General features: G+C 46.1%; 1 protein-coding gene across 1 annotated transcript in view; it reads left to right on the forward strand.

Moving 5' to 3' along the window:
* Positions 1-63: 63 nt before the first annotated feature.
* The window catches only part of LOC119291220 (DExH-box ATP-dependent RNA helicase DExH14-like), a 26,756-nt gene continuing 7,946 nt past the window's right edge, over positions 64-18,873 (forward strand). The window contains exons 1-34 of the mRNA XM_037569938.1: positions 64-433; positions 526-578; positions 700-859; positions 1,047-1,488; positions 1,568-1,633; positions 2,810-2,914; positions 2,994-3,293; positions 3,703-3,819; positions 3,936-3,995; positions 4,110-4,181; positions 10,530-10,646; positions 10,740-10,901; positions 11,135-11,200; positions 11,273-11,425; positions 11,506-11,589; positions 12,041-12,115; positions 12,191-12,322; positions 12,402-12,467; positions 13,164-13,229; positions 13,318-13,440; positions 14,400-14,549; positions 14,890-15,102; positions 15,194-15,349; positions 15,434-15,658; positions 15,739-15,840; positions 15,940-16,020; positions 16,112-16,192; positions 16,820-17,023; positions 17,107-17,223; positions 17,678-17,800; positions 17,870-17,959; positions 18,037-18,162; positions 18,280-18,342; positions 18,605-18,693. Coding sequence (XP_037425835.1) covers positions 327-433; positions 526-578; positions 700-859; positions 1,047-1,488; positions 1,568-1,633; positions 2,810-2,914; positions 2,994-3,293; positions 3,703-3,819; positions 3,936-3,995; positions 4,110-4,181; positions 10,530-10,646; positions 10,740-10,901; positions 11,135-11,200; positions 11,273-11,425; positions 11,506-11,589; positions 12,041-12,115; positions 12,191-12,322; positions 12,402-12,467; positions 13,164-13,229; positions 13,318-13,440; positions 14,400-14,549; positions 14,890-15,102; positions 15,194-15,349; positions 15,434-15,658; positions 15,739-15,840; positions 15,940-16,020; positions 16,112-16,192; positions 16,820-17,023; positions 17,107-17,223; positions 17,678-17,800; positions 17,870-17,959; positions 18,037-18,162; positions 18,280-18,342; positions 18,605-18,693 — 4,346 coding nt within the window. The 5' untranslated portion in view covers positions 64-326. The remainder of the gene's footprint in view (positions 434-525; positions 579-699; positions 860-1,046; positions 1,489-1,567; positions 1,634-2,809; positions 2,915-2,993; positions 3,294-3,702; positions 3,820-3,935; positions 3,996-4,109; positions 4,182-10,529; positions 10,647-10,739; positions 10,902-11,134; positions 11,201-11,272; positions 11,426-11,505; positions 11,590-12,040; positions 12,116-12,190; positions 12,323-12,401; positions 12,468-13,163; positions 13,230-13,317; positions 13,441-14,399; positions 14,550-14,889; positions 15,103-15,193; positions 15,350-15,433; positions 15,659-15,738; positions 15,841-15,939; positions 16,021-16,111; positions 16,193-16,819; positions 17,024-17,106; positions 17,224-17,677; positions 17,801-17,869; positions 17,960-18,036; positions 18,163-18,279; positions 18,343-18,604; positions 18,694-18,873) is intronic.

An 18,873-nucleotide genomic window follows, 5' to 3' on the forward strand; every position in this document is an offset into this window, starting at 1 on the left:
TCAGAAAAAAAAAGAAGAAGCTGGGCTTGTGTCTAGCCAATAGAGAGGGCGAGGGTAGGGAGGTAGGAGTAGAAGCGAGGGGAGGGCGAGCCGCACGGAAACGAAGCAGCACCAGTCCACCACCGTCCAGTCCACCGGCGCAGGCGCTTCCGTGCGGCGCAAGTTCGGCGCGGGGCGTCTCCCTCCGTCACCACCAGGACGGGATCCAGAGTCCAACCCAAGTCAATCACTCCCAAACTCGCATCCATCGCCTCTCCACTGCTCCCGCCGCCTTCCTCCGCCCGAAACCCCTCGCCGCCGACTCGCCGAGGCGATCCGACTCCGAGATGCTGGCGCCGCTCCCTCGCCTGACGGGCTCCCTCCGCCCCCACTTCGACGCCGACCAGGCCTACCTCCTCCGCAAGGCCGCCCTCCAAGCCCGCGCCCTCCCAAGGTATCACCGCGCTTATCCCCTTCCCAACCCCAATTTCAGTCACCCGGCCCGAATCCCGTGGTATCCCTTACGCTCTCGTGTTGTCTTCGCAGGCCGCATGACGAGTGGGCGCTCGCCCGGAGGTTCGTGCCCAACTGGGACGACGGTAACTACCCCAAAACCCTCCCCGCCTGCGCTCGGCTGCTAGAGCCGACGCGACGGATTTGCGTGGGTGTGTGCGTGTCTCTCTGCGTTTTACTTTCTGAAGTTGCCACCCATTGTTGCAGCTCCCAGCGATGTGCGCCAGGCGTACAAGCAGTTTATCGGCGCCGTGGTGGAGTTGTTGAACGGGGAGGTGGTGTCTGAGGAACTCCAGCAGGTTGCTCAGGCTGTCTATAGGTTGTTTGGCACGGAGTCCGACACCACCCAGAAGCCCCTCCAGAGAAGGTATATGCTATTGGCTTTTTAAGTGGAGAGCCCTCACATTAGCTGCTTTGCTCTGAATGCTGCCCACCATGTTTCCATATTTTAAACATGGTTAAATTTAGGAAGAACATATGACATAGCATGTTGCAAATGCCGTAGATCCTTTTTTGCCGGAATCCTCTACTCATGATTTTATCTATCTCCGTAGGAATGAATTGGAACGACTTGTGGGCTACAGCGTGCAAGACTCAGTTCTGAAAAAGTTAGCTCAGTTAGCTCAGAAGCTCCATTCCCTTCAACGGGGGAGCATTCAGGAATTTGTACAGGAAGACACGAAGGTCGTAGATGGAGATGATACAAGTGAATTTGGGGCAAGCTTTGACTTCAAAGCACCTTCTCGTTTCATTATTGATGTTACGCTTGATGATGACCTACCATTGGGAAGTGGTGTATCGAGTTCATTTCAAGAGGAGCAGCATGATGCCAGCACTACATCTTGTAATTCAACTGCTTTTGCGGGTCCTGTGGATTTGAGGTGGCTAAAAGATCAGTGTGATCTGATAACTATAAGTGGTGGCTCGATGCTCTCGGGAGATGAACTTGCAATGGCTTTGTGCAGAGTGCTACGTTCCAATAAAGCAGGCGACGAGGTGCTGCTATAATTTGCTTCCGGTATTCCCTTTGTTTATTGACTCAATCATTTAATATTACAACATTCCAACATTGCAGATAGCTGGTGAACTGCTGGACATGGTTGGGGATGGTGCCTTTGAAATAGTTCAGGATCTTCTTTCAGTAAGAGACCAATACCCTGTCATTATCTGCGTGCAGTTTATTTTGCATGGTTCTTCATACATGATACCTGGATCAAATAATTAAAATAATAATTAGCTGGATTCCTGCAACTACTACGACTTCTACTGATATTCAACAGGACATTATACCTCGTAGTCTTGCATCCTTGCAACTTATTAATGTGATATAAGCAAAACATGCCCGAGGATTCAGTTACTAGCAAATCACTTTATAACATTCAGAACCCTGGCTGGGCTACATGTCCAAAGGCTAATATCCGGCTAAAATTCAGGCAGCAAACTGGCCAGTGGAGGAAACCAGAAGTTCAGTAGACATTAATTAAGTTACTATGATTGTTGGTTACTCTTTTTTATGACCCAGTGCATTATGTGGCCTTGTTCTGTTCATCTTGATAATTCTCATTCATAAGAGAAAGATTTCTACAGTCTATCCCTTGTTTATCTCTTTAATCAGTTTGACACGTAATTTGTGCTTTCACTGTGGCAAGAATCGAGCAGCTATAGTTAACCCAGAAGAGTTCTTAAATTTGAGTCTCCCAACTGAACTATGAGATAGGTCAATCAGTTTTACAACGTAATGACTGCTGTTACTGCCAGTCCTTGCATTAACTTGTTAAAATCTGAACCTTAAACAGATCTTTGCAAGACTCCGAAGGCTATGTTGCCCTGATACGCTATACAGTTGCGATGATAAACTGTTATAGCAGTATATATATGTACATGAGCATATGAGGCTATGAGAGACCATCTGCCATATGGTGCTTGAGGTGAAAGTGAGAATGAGAGCCCCAGTGAGTAGCTATGCACATGTAGACTTGTCCTGCTTAAAATTTGGACCTTAAGGTATTGGATGTCGGTTACATTCATCTCAGATTTTGTGTAACCAGCACCTGATGTTAGATTGACCATTTGAAAATGTGACACTGGTAGTGATTGTGGACTGACAGATGTTGCTACAAATATTCCTGTTGGCCTGCCTGCTTTCATTTGTCGAGTTAGAAGTTCAAGATTTCTGGCCATGATAGCAAAGCTCCTAGTTTATCGTTGCGTTGGTCAATAACAGGAGGCTTTCATTTGTTTGTGTTAATGAGCAACTTCACTTGTTTTGCCTGTCTAATGCAATGGAACTGATTGGTTATGTCATCATGGTCTGCAGCATAGAAAAGAGCTAGGGGATGCAATTCAGCATGGATTGACGATACTGAAATCAGAAAAGTTGTCTTCAAATAATCAGCCGAAGATGCCAACATATGGCACACAAGTAAGACTACTTCTATGAGTTTTCTGATGAAGTGGGTAATCCAGTGTTAAATGACTTCTCACATCCACTATGCCTGCAGGTAACAATACAAACAGAGTATGAGCGTCAGCTTGATAAGATTAAGAGGAAAGAGGGAAGGCGTGCCAAACGTGGTGCAGAAAATGGAATGAATGATTTTGGTGCTGACGATTTCTCATCCCTTCTTCTAGCAAGTGAAAGAAAGCAGCCATTTGATGACATGATTGGGACTGGAGAAGGGGAGAGTAGTTTCCAAGTAACTTCTCTTCCTCAAGGAACAACACGGAAACATATGAAGGGGTATGAAGAAGTGAAAATTCCACCAACTCCTACAGCACCATTGGGACCCAATGAGAAACTGGTATCCCTATAGCCTCTTTATGTCATGTACATACTTTTGTATTGCTTCGTGGATCCTTCCATATTTTTTTGAAAAGATTTAGTGAAAGAGGGTAACTCCTACATTACATTTAGTTTGAGGTGATTTTATGATCTCATGAAATGGTGAATGCCAAGTACCAACAAGAATCAATTTGCTCACATTTTCCTTGTGGTAGTTTACTGCATTAATCCAGTTGATTGAAATACTCATATTTGAATGCATGCATGCAATCTTCCTTCTTTTTTTATCTATATTTAATTCCATAGCGAAATGGCTTAGCCTGCACCGAGTTAATTAGCCTTGAGCATCAGCAGATTTGAATAAATTGCTGACTGCGCACGTTACTGTTTTTTGTTGATTACAACACAACTTTCTTTGTTCTTTCCAGATTGAAATAAGAGAGTTGGATGATATCGCCCAAGCTGCTTTCCAGGGATACAAGTCACTCAACCGTGTTCAGAGCCGTATTTTTCAAGCCACATACAACACCAATGAGAACATTCTAGTGCGTAATTAAATCCACTATATGTGCAGTTGCACTTTCCATGCTCAAGAAGAGAGCTTGTGCCATTAAGTTTATGTGTACCACTGTTGTCATAGCTAACTTGCATAAATGTTCAGGTTTGTGCTCCAACGGGTGCTGGCAAAACAAATATTGCAATGATTGCAGTTCTTCATGAGGTATATACCTTGGTAAAACCTGCATAGTTGTTATGAAATCTTGACTTTCTGAACCTTATCAGCGATTTTTTCCCGAATCTTGTTGACGGGTTCTGCTTATTGATTAATCTACAGGTTAAACAGCACTTCAGGGAAGGCATTTTGCATAAAAACGAGTTCAAGATAGTGTATGTTGCACCAATGAAGGTATTCTTCTTCCTACATTCTCTGTTCTTGTTGGATGCTCTTATCATAGTTACTGGATTCGTTAGACAAGGCATGGAATGTTAGACCTTTCAGCCTGAGCATTGATAGTTGTGGATGACACTAGGAGAGTTGGGACAATTTTCGTTGGTTTATTTCTCACACAATGCCATGCCAACCTGAGGGGTTGGGGATACATATTTATAGGCTGCTAGCCAGCCAAGGCATATGCTAAGATGCTGCTAAGATGCCAGTCAAAGATGCTAGTCTAAGATGCTAGTCTAAGATGCTAACTGACAGTCCTTGATGGTCAAGAACAGAACTCTATCCTAACAGCCAGTCCTTGATGGTCCAGGACTTTATCCTCCTAACTGCCACAAGGACCATGTGCTGCAGCCCCACAAGGACCCTAGTACACAGACTTATCCATCATTCTCCCCCTAAGTCTTGTACGTCGTCTTGTGGGAGAGTTGAATCATCCCAATCCTGGAGCAAAGTTCGAGGAACTTGACCCTCCCAAGGGGCTTGGTGAGCAGGTCTGCGAGCTGATCCTTGGTGTTGATGTAGCTCGCCTCGATGCTCCCTTCTTCCACACAGCTGCGGATGAAGTGATACCTCAGTCGGATGTGCTTGCTCCGTTCGTGGAACACGGGGTTCTTTGCCAGGGCCAGGGCGGACTTGCTGTCCACCAGGAGCTGCACCGTTCTGGTGTCTTGAACGAGAAGATCAGCAAGCAGTCGAGCAAGCCAGAGCGCCTGAGTACAGGCGGTGGAGGCCGCTATGTACTCAGCCTCACAGCTGGACAGGGCCACCACCTGCTGCTTGACTGATTGCCAGCTCACGAGACACTTGCCGAGGAAGAGGAGGATCCCGCTCGTGCTCTTGCTGGTGTCGATGTCGCCGGCGTGGTCGCTGTCGCTGTACCCGACGAAGTGTGCCGCCCCAGGGCACCTAGGGTAATGGAGGCCGTGGTCGAGGGTCCTTGCTATGTAGCGGACGATCCTCTTCACTGCCTGCTGGTGTTCCGACGTTGGTCGCTCCATGAACCGACTGACATAGCCGACGGAGAATGCCAAGTCCGGCCGTGTGTGAGTGAGGTAGCGAAGGCTCCCCACAAGGCGTCGGTACTGCGTAGCATCCACTTCCTCCGTCGTGCTGTCGCGACTTAGTTTCAGCCTCTCCTCCATCGGAGTGAGAGCTGGATGGCAGTCGGTGAGCCCAGCTAGCTCAACGATGCGCTTGGCGTAGGCGGACTGTCGAAGCGCGATCCCGGAGTGGTCCTGGTGCACCTCAATCCCTAGATAGAAGGAGAGGAGCCCCAGGTCACTCATCTGGAACGTGGCCTTCATGTCTTCCTTGAACGCCGCCACCTCTGCATCTTTGGTGCCGGTGATCACCAGGTCGTCAACGTAGACGCCCACCAGCAGGGCATTTCCTCCACTCCCCCGTCGGTAGACGGCAGCCTCATGCGGGCTCTGCTCGAAACCCATCTTCTTCAGCGTGGAGTCCAGCTTGGCGTTCCACGCCCTGGGTGCCTGCCGCAGGCCATAGAGAGCCTTGCGCAGGCGGAGCACCTTGCCCTCCTGGCCGGGAATCATAAACCCCGGTGGCTGATGCACGTAGACTTCCTCCTTCAAGTCGCCATTGAGGAATGCCGACTTAACGTCCATGTGGTGGACACGCCAGCCCTCCTGGGCAGCCAGCGCAAGGAGAAGTCGCACGGACTCCATCCGTGCCACGGGAGCGAAAGCGTCGTCGAAGTCGACTCCTTCCTGCTGCAAGAAGCCTCGGGCCACCAAACGAGCCTTGTGCTTGATGATGGCGCCGGCTCCATCCCTCTTCAGCTTGAACACCCACTTAAGGGTGATTGCGCGGTGACCTCGAGGGAGATCAGCAAGCTCCCAGGTGCGGTTTTGCTCGACCGCATCCATCTCCAACTTCATCGCGGCGCGCCATGCCGCGTCTCTCTCGGCCTCTGCAAAGGACCGTGGTTCGCCGTCTTCACACACGAGCTGTAGCTGCGCCTCCAGGTCACGTGGCACCAGTCCTGGCACCGGCTGGTCGCCGAGCACATTATCCATCGTACGGTACCGCAGCGGTTCGCCTCCATACCATGCGTCGACCCGCTCCTCGTCGTGAGTGAGCGGGGAAGCGAACTTCATCGGGTTGTGCTCTGCGTGAGCTGGTGCTGATGAAGACGAGCCCGGAGTGGCGACCGCCGGGGCTGGAGTATGCGGCGTCGCTGGTTGTGGTGTCGTCGGTGTAGCAGGCGCCGGAGTCGATGTAGTTTTGGGGGCCGGGGTAGACGTGCCCGGTGAAGAGGAGCTGCTTGCTCCCCCAGGTTCCTTGAAGTGAGCGTACTCGACAATGAAGTCGTCATACGTCGGCGTCGAGCCGTCGTCCACCGCCTTGTCCCATTGCCACCCTCGCCCTTCGTTGAACACGACGTCTCGCGCTGTGCGCACACGTTGTGTCTTTGGGTCGAGGATGCGGTAGGCCTTTGAGCCCTCCGCGTAGCCGATGAAGACTCCCGGAGTGCTCCTGTCGTCGAGCTTGCCGATGTGGCCGAGCTCCTTGGCGAACGCAAGGCAGCCAAAGACCCGCAAATGAGAGACCGCCGGCTTCCGCCCATGCCAGGCCTCGTACGGAGTTCTGCCGTCGAGTGCCTTAGTAGGAGAGCGGTTGAGGATGTAGACGGCCGTTAGCACCGCCTCTCCCCAGAAGACAGCCGGCATCCCTCTCTGCTTGAGGAGAGCCCGAGCCATCCCCACAACCGTCTGGTTGCGCCGCTCGACGACGCCGTTTTGCTGCGGGCTGTACGGCGCGGAGTAGTGGCGCTGGATGCCCTCATCGGCGCAGTACGACGCGAATTCAGCCGCCGTGAACTCGCCGCCGTTGTCAGTGCGCAACACGCGCAATTTGCGGCCGCTCTCCGCCTCCACACCAACCTGCGCGCGCCTAATGGCGTCCGCCGCTTCTCCCTTACTGCCGAGGATCATCACCCACATGTAGCGGGAGAGATCGTCGACGAGCAGCAGGAAGTAGCGTCGACCTCCTGGTGTGGCTGGCGTCACCGGGCCGCACAGGTCTCCGTGCACGAGCTCCAGCTTCTCCTTAGCCCGAAAACTCGCCTGTTGGGGAAAGGGGAGTCGTCTCTGCTTTGTTAGTACGCAGATGTCGCAGAACTGCTCCACATGGTCGAGGCATGGCAGGCCTCGCACCATCTCCTTAGCACTTAGACGTTTCAGGGCCTCAAAGTGAAGGTGCCCAAAGCGCTCATGCCACTGCCACGCCTCGTCGTCTCGACGGACAGCGAGACAAACCGGTTGTGTCACCTGCACATCAAGGACGTAGAGTCGATTTTCACCTCTGGGCACCTTGGCGAGAAGGCGACGCTGGCGATCCCAGATGCGTAGGACCCCATGCTCAATCAGCACGCGTGAGCCGTTCTCATCCAGCTGTCCCAAGCTGATGATGGAATTCCTTAGCGCGGGGATGTAGTAGACACCGGTGAGCAGCCGGTGCTCTCCCATCTTGGTGGTGAAGATGACGGAGCCGACGCCCTTTATCTCCACAGCGGAGGCATCCCCGAACTTGACGGAGCCTCGCGCATCGGAGTCGAGCTCGGCGAAGAATTCCCTTCGACCGGTCATGTGGTGGGTGGCGCCGGTGTCGAGGCACCACCCCATAGCCTTGTCCTTCCCGGAGCCATCGCCGAGAAGAGCGTGTGCTTTTGGCTCATCGAGGTGGATGAAAGCCTTTGCGACTGGAGTCGCCGAGGGTAGCTCAATGCTTGCATGCGCCATGAACAGAGCCGTCTCCTCCTCCTTCGCCTGTGCGACGTGAGCCTGGCCTTGTCGTGGTTGCCGACACTCATTGGCCCAATGGCCAAACCGGCCACAGTTGTGGCAACTGTTGTCTTGTGCCGGCCTGGGCTTGCCAGCGGCGCCGTCCTTGGCGCCTCCGCGGGCGTCACCTTCGGCACGTCCTTGTGCCCTGCCCGGGGGGCCTCTTCGCGCCTTACGCTGCTTGCCACGCTTGCGGCCGCCCGTCGAGGAGGAAGGCTCCCCCTTCTTGTCACCAAGGCTGGGATCCCACTGCTCCCGAGTTAGGAGCAGCTTCCCGCCGGTGGTGACGGGCCCCGAGGGGGGCTGTGGCTCGTCGGTGTCGACGACCTTGAGTCGACCTATCGCCTCCTCGATCGTCATCGTGGAGAGGTCCAGCAACGACTCGATCGAGCGAGCCATCTGCTTGTACTTCTCGGGAATGCACCGAAAAAGCTTCTCGACAGCTCTCTCCTCGGTGTAGGTGGCATCGCCAAACTTCACCATCTTCTGCAGCAGAGTGTTGAGACGGAGAGCAAAGTCATCAACGTCCTCACTTGGCTTGAAGCCCAGGTTCTCCCACTCCTTACGAAGTGCCTGCAGGGTGGACTTGCGAGCACGGTCGCTGCCGATGCGTGCTGCGGCGATGGCGTCCCAAGCCTCCTTGGCAGTCCGCTTGTTGGAAAGCGAGAACTGCATCTCGGGCGGGACTGCGGCGATGAGGGCGTCCAGCGCCCGTCGATCCTCTAGGTGGTCGACGTTGCTGTCCTGGACTGCCTCCCACATGCGCCGCACCTGGAGCCTGACCTTCATGATCCCGGCCCACTCGACGTAGTTGGTTTTAGTGAGGGTAGGCCACCCAACACTGGAACCAACATCCCTGACCACAGTCCGGACCTCGTAGAGGCCGCGGTCCTGGTCGTTGCAGCCGCCGTCGCGGTGCGCGCCTCCACCTGGAGCGCGGGCGTGCTCGGCTGCCCACTGCGCCGTCCGCTCCTGCGCCACTTTGGCGCGATCTGCGTCGACGCCGTCGTCCGCAGGCGCGGAGCTGCTGGAGCTGCCGGGGCTGCCGCGGAGTGCCTTGGCATCCGCCGTAGCCTCACGGGCTGCTTCTGCTGCTGCTGCTGCTTCTACCTCCGCCCTGGCTGCTTCTACCTCCGCTCTGGCTGCTGCCAGCTCCGCTGCAGCCAGCCTCGACACTCTTGCCGCCGCAGCAGCCGCTGCTACAGCCGCTCGCTCACGCTCCTCTGCCACGGCGCGCTCGGCCTCTTGCCGGCGCCGCATGCTCGAGGTAGCCGTGTGCTGAGAGCGACCTGCAGACATGGCTCGCTGCAGGGGGGCTGTTGCGTGAAGAGGAGGCTGATGAAGACGAGCTGCTGCTCGACAGTCCGGAGGGAGGAAGGTAACCAGAGGCAGACGGAGCAGCTGCTGCTACCGACTTGGGCTGCTCACAGGAAATGCTCAGGGTGCAGGTTAACCTGGCTCTGATACCACTTGTTAGACCTTTCAGCCTGAGCATTGATAGTTGTGGATGACACTAGGAGAGTTGGGACAATTTTCGTTGGTTTATTTCTCACACAATGCCATGCCAACCTGAGGGGTTGGGGATACATATTTATAGGCTGCTAGCCAGCCAAGGCATATGCTAAGATGCTGCTAAGATGCTAGTCTAAGATGCTAGTCTAAGATGCTAGTCTAAGATGCTAACTGACAGTCCTTGATGGTCAAGAACAGAACTCTATCCTAACAGCCAGTCCTTGATGGTCCAGGACTTTATCCTCCTAACTGCCACAAGGACCATGTGCTGCAGCCCCACAAGGACCCTAGTACACAGACTTATCCATCATGGAACCCCGATCTAGATCATGGTTCGAACCGCCCCAGATAGAAGATGGTTCGCCATCCAATTCGTTGAAAAGATGAAACCACACTGTGTCTGCTCAACCCATGCTGCCTCTGCCACTAGCCATGCTATTGCGGTGGCTGCTCAACCCTTCCAATGTGCTTGCTGTACCATGCACCTTTGACTACAGCTGCCCTCGCGCCGCCATGGACAAGATGGTTGAGGAATGAATCGGGAGAAGTAGAGTTGTGGCTGCAACTGCAGTTCTGGAGGAAATTAATCAGTAGAAGTACAGCAGAGTAGTGGCTGCAAATTCAAGTTTGGAGGAGGGCTGTGACTTCTGGAGTGCAGGGTGAGAGGCATAACAGAGCAGTGGCAGCGGGTGGCTTTGGGTTAACAGCCACTGAGAATGTACAGAAGACAATTTTTTTGTTGGGCTGGGCTGGCAACTGCCCAGGCCCCCCTCTGTGTTGCTATGTGTACAAAATCCATTGATCCCTACACATTGCTTATCAAGTTTTACTGATTAGCGAACCCCATGTTTGATTCGCGAATCGGAGATGTGCACCCTCTAAGCGAAGCCGATTCGTATTAGGTAGAAAATTGCGAACCACAAATTTGAATTGTGGATCAGGTAACTATGGTTCTTATGATCACTATATTTATCAAAATTGTGTTATGTAGGCCTTGGCTGCAGAGGTAACGGCAACATTTGGTCGTCGATTATCTCCATTGAACCTGGTTGTTAAAGAACTTACAGGCGACATGCAGTTGACCAGAAGTGAGATTGAGGAAACACAGGTATTATCTTTCTTTGTTTCATTATTTAAACTTGTGTTTCCGAGCTGTACTTTTTTTAACCTTGTGAACTGTATTTATTTGTGCATTACCCAGATGATAGTGACTACTCCTGAGAAGTGGGATGTCATTACACGCAAAAGCAGCGATATGGCATTGTCAATGCTGGTCAAGCTGATAATCATTGATGAAGTGCACCTGCTAAATGATGATAGAGGGTCAGTAATTGAGACACTAGTTGCTCGAACTCTACGCCAGGTCAGTTTTGGAGAGAAATAGGAGCCCATCTATTCGCTTGTTATGATCAAAGGGTCCTTATATTTAACGATTTCAAAAAGTAAACTATAAATCTTTGTAAAAATATAAAAATTAAAAATGGACAGACTTAAATTGATTACATTCTCATAGGACCATATCATATGCCTGTTCTTCTCTAGATATTGTTTCTTGTTATGTCTGATCCATATTTATGAGTGATCTGAATTTGACAGGTTGAGTCCATGCAATCAATGATTCGCATTGTTGGCCTATCTGCTACACTGCCTACTTACAAAGAGGTTTGTTACCTTCAATATCATGTCCTCTACCTGAAATGCAATTAACTGTACCATGGGGTTTCTCACTTTCAGGTTGCAGAATTTTTGCGGGTTAATGCAGATACTGGCCTTTTCTACTTTGACTCGAGTTACCGTCCAGTTCCTCTTGCTCAACAGTACATTGGAATCACTGAAAGGGATTACGCCAAGAAAAATGATCTATTCAATAGTATTTGCTATGACAAGGTCTCTTTTCTTTTGTATCGTAGTTCCATCTGGATTCTGTCATTCATACAGATCTTTTTAACACTATATCAACTTGTTAGGTTGTGGAGTCCATTAAACAAGGTCATCAAGCATTGGTTTTTGTTCATACCCGCAAGGATACAGGGAAAACCGCTAGAACCCTAGTAAGTAATAGTTTTCTAATAAGAGGATTTTTGCGTGTGGTAAATGTTACTCCCTCTGTAAACAAACATAAGAGAGTTTAGATCACTAAAGTAGTGATCTAAATGCTCTTATATTTCTTTACGGAGGGAGTACTGTTTATCAAGTATCCTGGCATTGCCATACTTCTATATCTTCAATGTCTGCGCATCATTAAGCTTTTGTTTATCTGAAATTATCTGTTGTACTCGTGATTTACCAATATGCCAAGCTATATATCGTCCCGTGCAATGCTAACTTCCAGCAAGCCTTACTCCATAAGTTCTTTGAATGTAATAAAATTATGCTTCCATAGTGTTATTTATGTTTTCTATTTATAAGACACTCTTCAGGTCCTCTTGTTTCTTTTTTCTTGATATCTGTATTCATTTTTTAGTTGATTTCAGTTGCACATTCTTATATCATGCCTTGCAGATTGACCTAGCTGCAAAAGCAGGGGAAGTGGAGTTATTTTCAAATGCAGACCATCCCCAATACGGATTGATCAAGGTATACTTTACCATTCTGGTTTTATTATTAGCCTTAAATCTAGTAATTTTTATTTACCTAGTGTTGTGTTTGCAGAGAGATGTCAGTAAAGCCAAAAGTCGTGAAGTTATAGAATTTTTTGATTCTGGATTTGGCATACATAATGCTGGAATGATGCGTTCTGACCGAAATTTGATGGAGCGCTTGTTTGCTGATGGTCTCTTGAAAGTAAGTTGATGGTCTCTTGAAAGTAAGTTTCTGTGCAACCTTCATTAGTTTCAGTCATGTGCTAACTTATTTCGATTAGGTCCTTGTTTGTACAGCAACATTGGCTTGGGGAGTAAACTTACCAGCTCATACAGTTGTTATAAAGGTTAGTGTCTATTTGTTTTTTTTCCATGCCAAAGAAACATTTTCCTTGGAATCTACATGACTTATTTCTTAACTAAATATTGGTAAAATAAATTACTGTCAGCATATGTATCACTAGTTATATTTTATTTAATTCCGTCTAGTAACTTCTTTAGGGGTGGTAAAGTAACTAATTATAGATACTGTTAATAGATAAAAGTGTTATTTGGAAAGGTCATACTAAAAAAACTCAACAGTTTAGTGACTTGTTTAGAGGTAGTAAACTCAGTATATATAGATACTATTAAATACTACCTCCGTTCCTAAATACAAGTCTTTCTAGAGATTACACTATGAACTACATACGGATCAAAATAGGTGAATCTACACTCTAAAATGTGTCCATATACATCCGTATGTAGTTTTGTAGTGGAATCTCTACAAAGACTTATATTTAGGAACGGAGGGAGTAGATAACAGTGTTCCTTGGAAAGGTCATACTTAAATTATCTCTGCAAAAGGTGATAGTAAAAAAACTTAGTTCAGTTGGTTTAGATGGATGCAGATCAATACCCTTCTTATGATTGTGCTATCTTGAATACATTTTTTGGCTGATCCAAGGATGCCAACATATGTTTCCAGTTGTCTACAATCTTTTTTTCCACAATGTACTGCACTGCTGGCCTGCTGCATAAAGTAATATATTACCAACAAACAGGGCACACAATTATATGATGCTAAAGCTGGCGGATGGCGAGATCTGGGGATGCTCGATGTGATGCAGGTACCTCTCTGAACTTGTCGTGATTTTGCATTTTTTCATTTCTATTACTCAAATATTATATTCTAATGCTCTTTCATTTCCTTATTAGATCTTTGGACGTGCTGGGAGGCCACAGTTTGATAAAAGTGGTGAAGGAATTATTATTACGACGCATGACAAATTGGCCTATTACTTGAGATTATTGACTAGTCAGCTTCCAATAGAAAGCCAGGTCAGCAAACATGTGACCTTTTACAATGGAGGATATTAGAACAAGCTGTGGACGATATCAATCAAATATTCTTCTGTGTCCAGTTATAGGTTAGAAGATTGAGTTGTAGAGGCGGTGTATCCGGTGAAACTGTGCGATTTGGTGGAAATTCCGAAAAATAAACCTTAGAAGTTCTAACTTTCTTGAAAAATTACATAGTGTAGTGGGGGATATATTCTAGAGCTCTGCAAATATCATGGTCAAACTCAATCAAATAGGTGGGACATGAAGAGGAGTATTTGCTGGAATAGTGTCACACTTTTTTTTACTAGTATGTGTCCTGTATATTCGATTGATTTTGGCCTTGAAAATACAAAGAGGACCCTTCCCTACATCTGCTATTCTTTTTCATAGAATTTTCCTTCCCTCTCTTTCTCTCTTGGTCTGTATGGTGAGCTTTTCAGTGCACATTTTGTTTTATACCTTGTTTTGTGTGCTACCTTAACCTTGCATCTCTTCCAAGTCGCATCTCCTCATCCCCACCTCAACAAAATCTTTGTTTGTCATGGCATTAGATAAGTACACGGACCACTGTGGATGATCTAATACTAATTAATTTCCTTACCACGGTAGTTTCTTAGGACTAGTTAATACTCCCTCCGTTCCTAAATATTTGTCTTTCTAGTCATTTCAAATGGACTACAACATACGGATGTATGTAGACATATTTTAGAGTGTAGATTCACTCATTTTGCTCCGTATGTAGTCACTTGTTGAAATATCTAGAAAGACAAATATTTAGGAACGGAGGGAGTAGTTACTAATACCTTAAACATTGCTAATTTGCAAAGTTAGTTTCTTATTTGCTTGTAGTCTTGGCAAGTTTTTTCTTTTTGAAATGTAGCCTTGGCAAGTTGGTTGATTGCTGTAAGTTTTTTCCAGTCCATGCTTAATTTTTCGTGACCACAATTATTTTGCAGTTCCTTGGATCATTGAAAGATAATTTGAATGCTGAGGTTGCCTTGGGAACTGTAACAAATGTCAGGGAGGCCTGTGCCTGGCTTGGCTATACATACTTATTTAGAAGGATGAAGACTAATCCTCTGGTGTATGGGATAACTTGGGAAGAGGTAATATTTCTCCCATTGTTCACACTTTATATGTAAAATAAATACCACTCTTTTCAGTGGATGACAAATTTTCTAGTGTGGTTTTTGATATCATCCGAGTAAAATAACTGAAAGGCAGTCCTTGTACATAAATTCTTTTAACATCTGTTACACTGTCTAGTTCTTTTTAACGCATTAATTCTTTCAGAAATAAGTCATGGTCCCTGTATTCTTACGAACAACCATTTTGTATCATGTCAGAAACTAGATAATTTATTACTCTTTGAGGTGCTTCACTGCACATATTGGTACTCAACACTTCTTTGATTGTGACAACATTTTAACTTGTCTAACCATTAAGGTGATTGGAGATCCTTCCATGGGCGCCAAGCAACGGTCATTTATTATTGATGCTGCACGTTCGCTAGACAAGGCTAAGATGATGCGCTATGATGAAAAGAGTGGCAACTTCTACTGCACAGAGCTCGGTCGAATTGCAAGTCACTTTTACCTTCAGTACTCCAGTGTTGAGACATACAACGAGATGCTTCGTCGTCACATGAGTGAAAGTGAGGTAGGCAGTTGGTTATCTCCTTTTGTGGTTTCTTTGTTACAGCTTGTGATGTTCGTGAAGTTTTATTGACCTTTCTTGATACCTACCTCAGGTGATTAACATGGTGGCCCATTCCTCTGAATTTGAAAATATTGTAGTTAGAGAAGAAGAACAAGATGAATTAGAAACACTTGCCAGGAAAGCATGCCCATTGGAAGTCAAGGGTGGGCCGACTGACAAGCATGGGAAAATTTCAATTCTCATACAGGTTACTGTTGAAGAACTGTCACTTTTTTTCATTAAGTTTGAGTCCAGGAACATTCCTAAGTTGAGGAGTTTGATCTATTTTCAGGTTTTTATTTCCCGTGCCTCAGTTGACAGCTCCTCCTTACACTCTGATGCTCAATACATTAGTCAAAGCTTGGGTCGCATTATGAGGGCGTTGTTTGAGATTTGTCTGCGTAGGGGGTGGTCTGAGATGACATCCTTATTATTGGAATATTGCAAGGCCGTAGATCGCAAAATATGGCCACATCTCCATCCTCTTAGGCAGTTCGATAGGGACATTTCTCCTGAGGTTGCTATTGGTCATCACTGTTTTTTTACCATATCGTGTTTCTCTCGTTTCCCAAATATAATTAATGTTCTCTGAACTAGATATTGTGGAAACTTGAGGAAAGAAATGTGGACCTGGACCGTCTTTATGAAATGGAGGAAAATGACGTTGGAGCCCTCATTCGTTTTTCTCATCAGGGAAGGGTATGTGTAGACTTACAAGTTATGCATATATGGTTGATTCCATTAGTTTGAGCTAGTGACTATACCTGATGAAGTTAACACTTTTTTTTTCTACTGAAGTTGGTTAAGCAGTATGTTGGATACTTCCCACACGTCAACTTATCTGCTTCCGTTAGTCCAATCACCAGGACTGTTCTGAAAGTAAGAGCTGGTGTCAACTCAATTATTCTGATGTTTTTTCTCAAATTAGTTCATTATTTACCACTTACGCGGTTACTATGATAATTTGTAGGTGGACCTGCTTATAACTCCTGAATTTGTGTGGAAGGATCGTCACCATGGCATGTCACAACGATGGTTGATTATTGTGGAGGTGTGTTAATCTACACATATTATGTTTTTGCACCTGACACTAAATCGTTTTAGAATTGTAGCAGAGTTGAAAAAACTTATCTAATGTATAGTACTGGACTATGGTTAGTGTGCTTACAGTTTGGTGTGATTATTTGAAGATGCCACTGATATGACTGTGCTTAGAGACTAGTAACTGCAGAGATGGACATACATCTATATACATCGTCATCATTTTTGGACTTAAGACATGAGCTCATTGTGCATGCAGTTGTATTAAGAACTGTACAGTGGATCAAATTCTGTAACTTCCATTTATGGTTGCCAATCTAAATTTGTCCCATTCAGTGTTAAGTTAGTTACTATTGGATGCATGTATAGATATGTGACATTGTGTACCAGCAACTGATAAGGGCCAAAGAATTAGCTTATACTCCCTTTGTTCCAGAATATAAGGTGTATCGATTTTCGTGCAAGTCAAACTTGTGTATGTTTGACCAAGATTATAGAGTAAAATATCGACATCTACTTATAAAATAAATAAATTATGAAAATACTTTACGTGATGGATCTATTGATACAAATTTGGTAATGTAGATATTGGTATTCTTTTCTAAAAACTTGGTCAAACATGCACATTTGTTTTCAGGATTCTGAAAATGATACTATTTATCATTCGGAGCTCTTCACACTGACAAAGAAGATGGCAAGAGGTACACCTACAAAGATGTCTTTTAATATACCGATCTTTGAGCCTCATCCGCCGCAGTACTATATCCGAGCTGTATCAGACTCCTGGCTGCATTCGGAGTCAATCTTTACCGTCTCATTTCATAATCTTACCTTGCCTCAGGTGAATTTAGCAATATCTTATGTCAGTTCCACAGTGTTTACATTCCACTGTCAAATCTTGAATTCTGCATGTTTTTCCTGCAGACACAAATAACACACACTGAACTTTTGGACCTGAAGCCTCTTCCACTGAGTGCTCTTGGCAACAAAGCATACGAAGATTTGTACAGATTTACCCATTTCAATCCCATACAAACACAGGTGCACTTTGGATTCCATTTATCTTTTGTCTTGGCTGTTTCATGCTATGTTTCAGCATGCTAATGCTAGTGTATCTACACCACATAACTTTCTAGTTAAATGTTTTCGATACTTAAGTTAAGTATTCCAGCAGCAATTTACCAATCTGTATCTGTTCCTATTAGTGGAAGTTATCAAATACTTCCTCCGTTCCTAAATATAAGTCTTTTTAGAGATTCCAATATAGACTACATATGGAGCAAAATGAGTGAATCTACACTCTAAAATACGTCTATATACATCCCTATGTAGTTTCTATTGAAATCTTTTTAGAGACTCATATTTAGAAACAGAGGGAGTATTCCTTTTGCTGTATGATGCCTGGTGCATACACTGTTTATGCCGGCTGATTCCAGCTTAATGTACCTTTTCCTTTAATGCATATACTTTTTGCCCTGATGATTTTGTTTTCCAGGCTTTCCATGTTCTTTATCACACTGAAACCAATGTGCTCTTGGGAGCACCAACTGGGAGTGGCAAGACAATTTCTGCAGAACTAGCAATGCTTCATCTTTTCAATACCCAACCGGACATGAAGGTTTGTTGATTGAATTCCTGTATAAAGCCGAGATATTTTTTGGCATTGACATGTTTGACACCTTTTCAGGTAGTTTACATTGCTCCTCTAAAGGCTATAGTGCGAGAAAGAATGAATGATTGGAGACATCGGCTTGTTACTCAGCTTGGGAAGAAGATGGTTTGTAGCATTCCATCTTCTTTTCCGCCACCAATACATCATCGTGCTTAATGTAATTGAAGTGATGCTTTTGGCAGGTTGAAATGACTGGTGATTTTACACCAGACATGGTGGCCCTATTATCAGCTGATATCATAATTTCGACCCCCGAAAAGTGGGATGGGATCAGTCGCAGTTGGCACAGTAGAAGTTATGTTATGAAGGTCTAATTTTTATTTTTCTATGTTGGCTATTTTCTGTTTTGCTCCGTTTCTGTAAATTATACGGAGTATATAATTTTATTTTAAGTTGGTAATGACTTGTTAGCTTGCTGATGATAGGTTGGACTCATGATATTAGACGAGATACATCTTCTTGGAGCTGACCGTGGGCCTATTCTTGAGGTAACCCTTCCATACGCACAACTTGATAAATGCTTCTACTAAATTACACTGTAGGCTGCCTATGAACTCAGACTCTTGTTGATCTTTAACATATTATATGGCCTCTCAAGTAACTTCATTTACTTTGTACTACTATATCTCAACATTGTACAACTTATCGTCTTTTACATTGATTCACCTCAATACCATATGTTCTGCTGTGTTTATCCTTCTTTGAAGGTGTCCTTACAATTGTTTACAATGGTGAAACTTCTTATTTCAGGTCATCGTATCAAGAATGCGATACATATCATCACAAACAGAACGTTCAATTCGGTTTGTTGGTTTATCAACAGCATTAGCCAATGCTCGGTATGTTTCAAAGGGATACTTTGGCTTGCATTTCTCTCTATCCGCTAGTACATCAGAATATCCTTATCTACACTGTAATTTTATAAAGCTATCTATGTGCTTTATGAGTTCTTCCCACGTATGAACTGCAGCAACAATGCCATGCCATCATACATGCACCAGTGTTAAATCGTATTTGAC

Source organism: Triticum dicoccoides, chromosome 4B (genome assembly GCF_002162155.2).
Source record: "Triticum dicoccoides isolate Atlit2015 ecotype Zavitan chromosome 4B, WEW_v2.0, whole genome shotgun sequence".
Lineage (NCBI taxonomy): Eukaryota > Viridiplantae > Streptophyta > Magnoliopsida > Poales > Poaceae > Triticum > Triticum dicoccoides.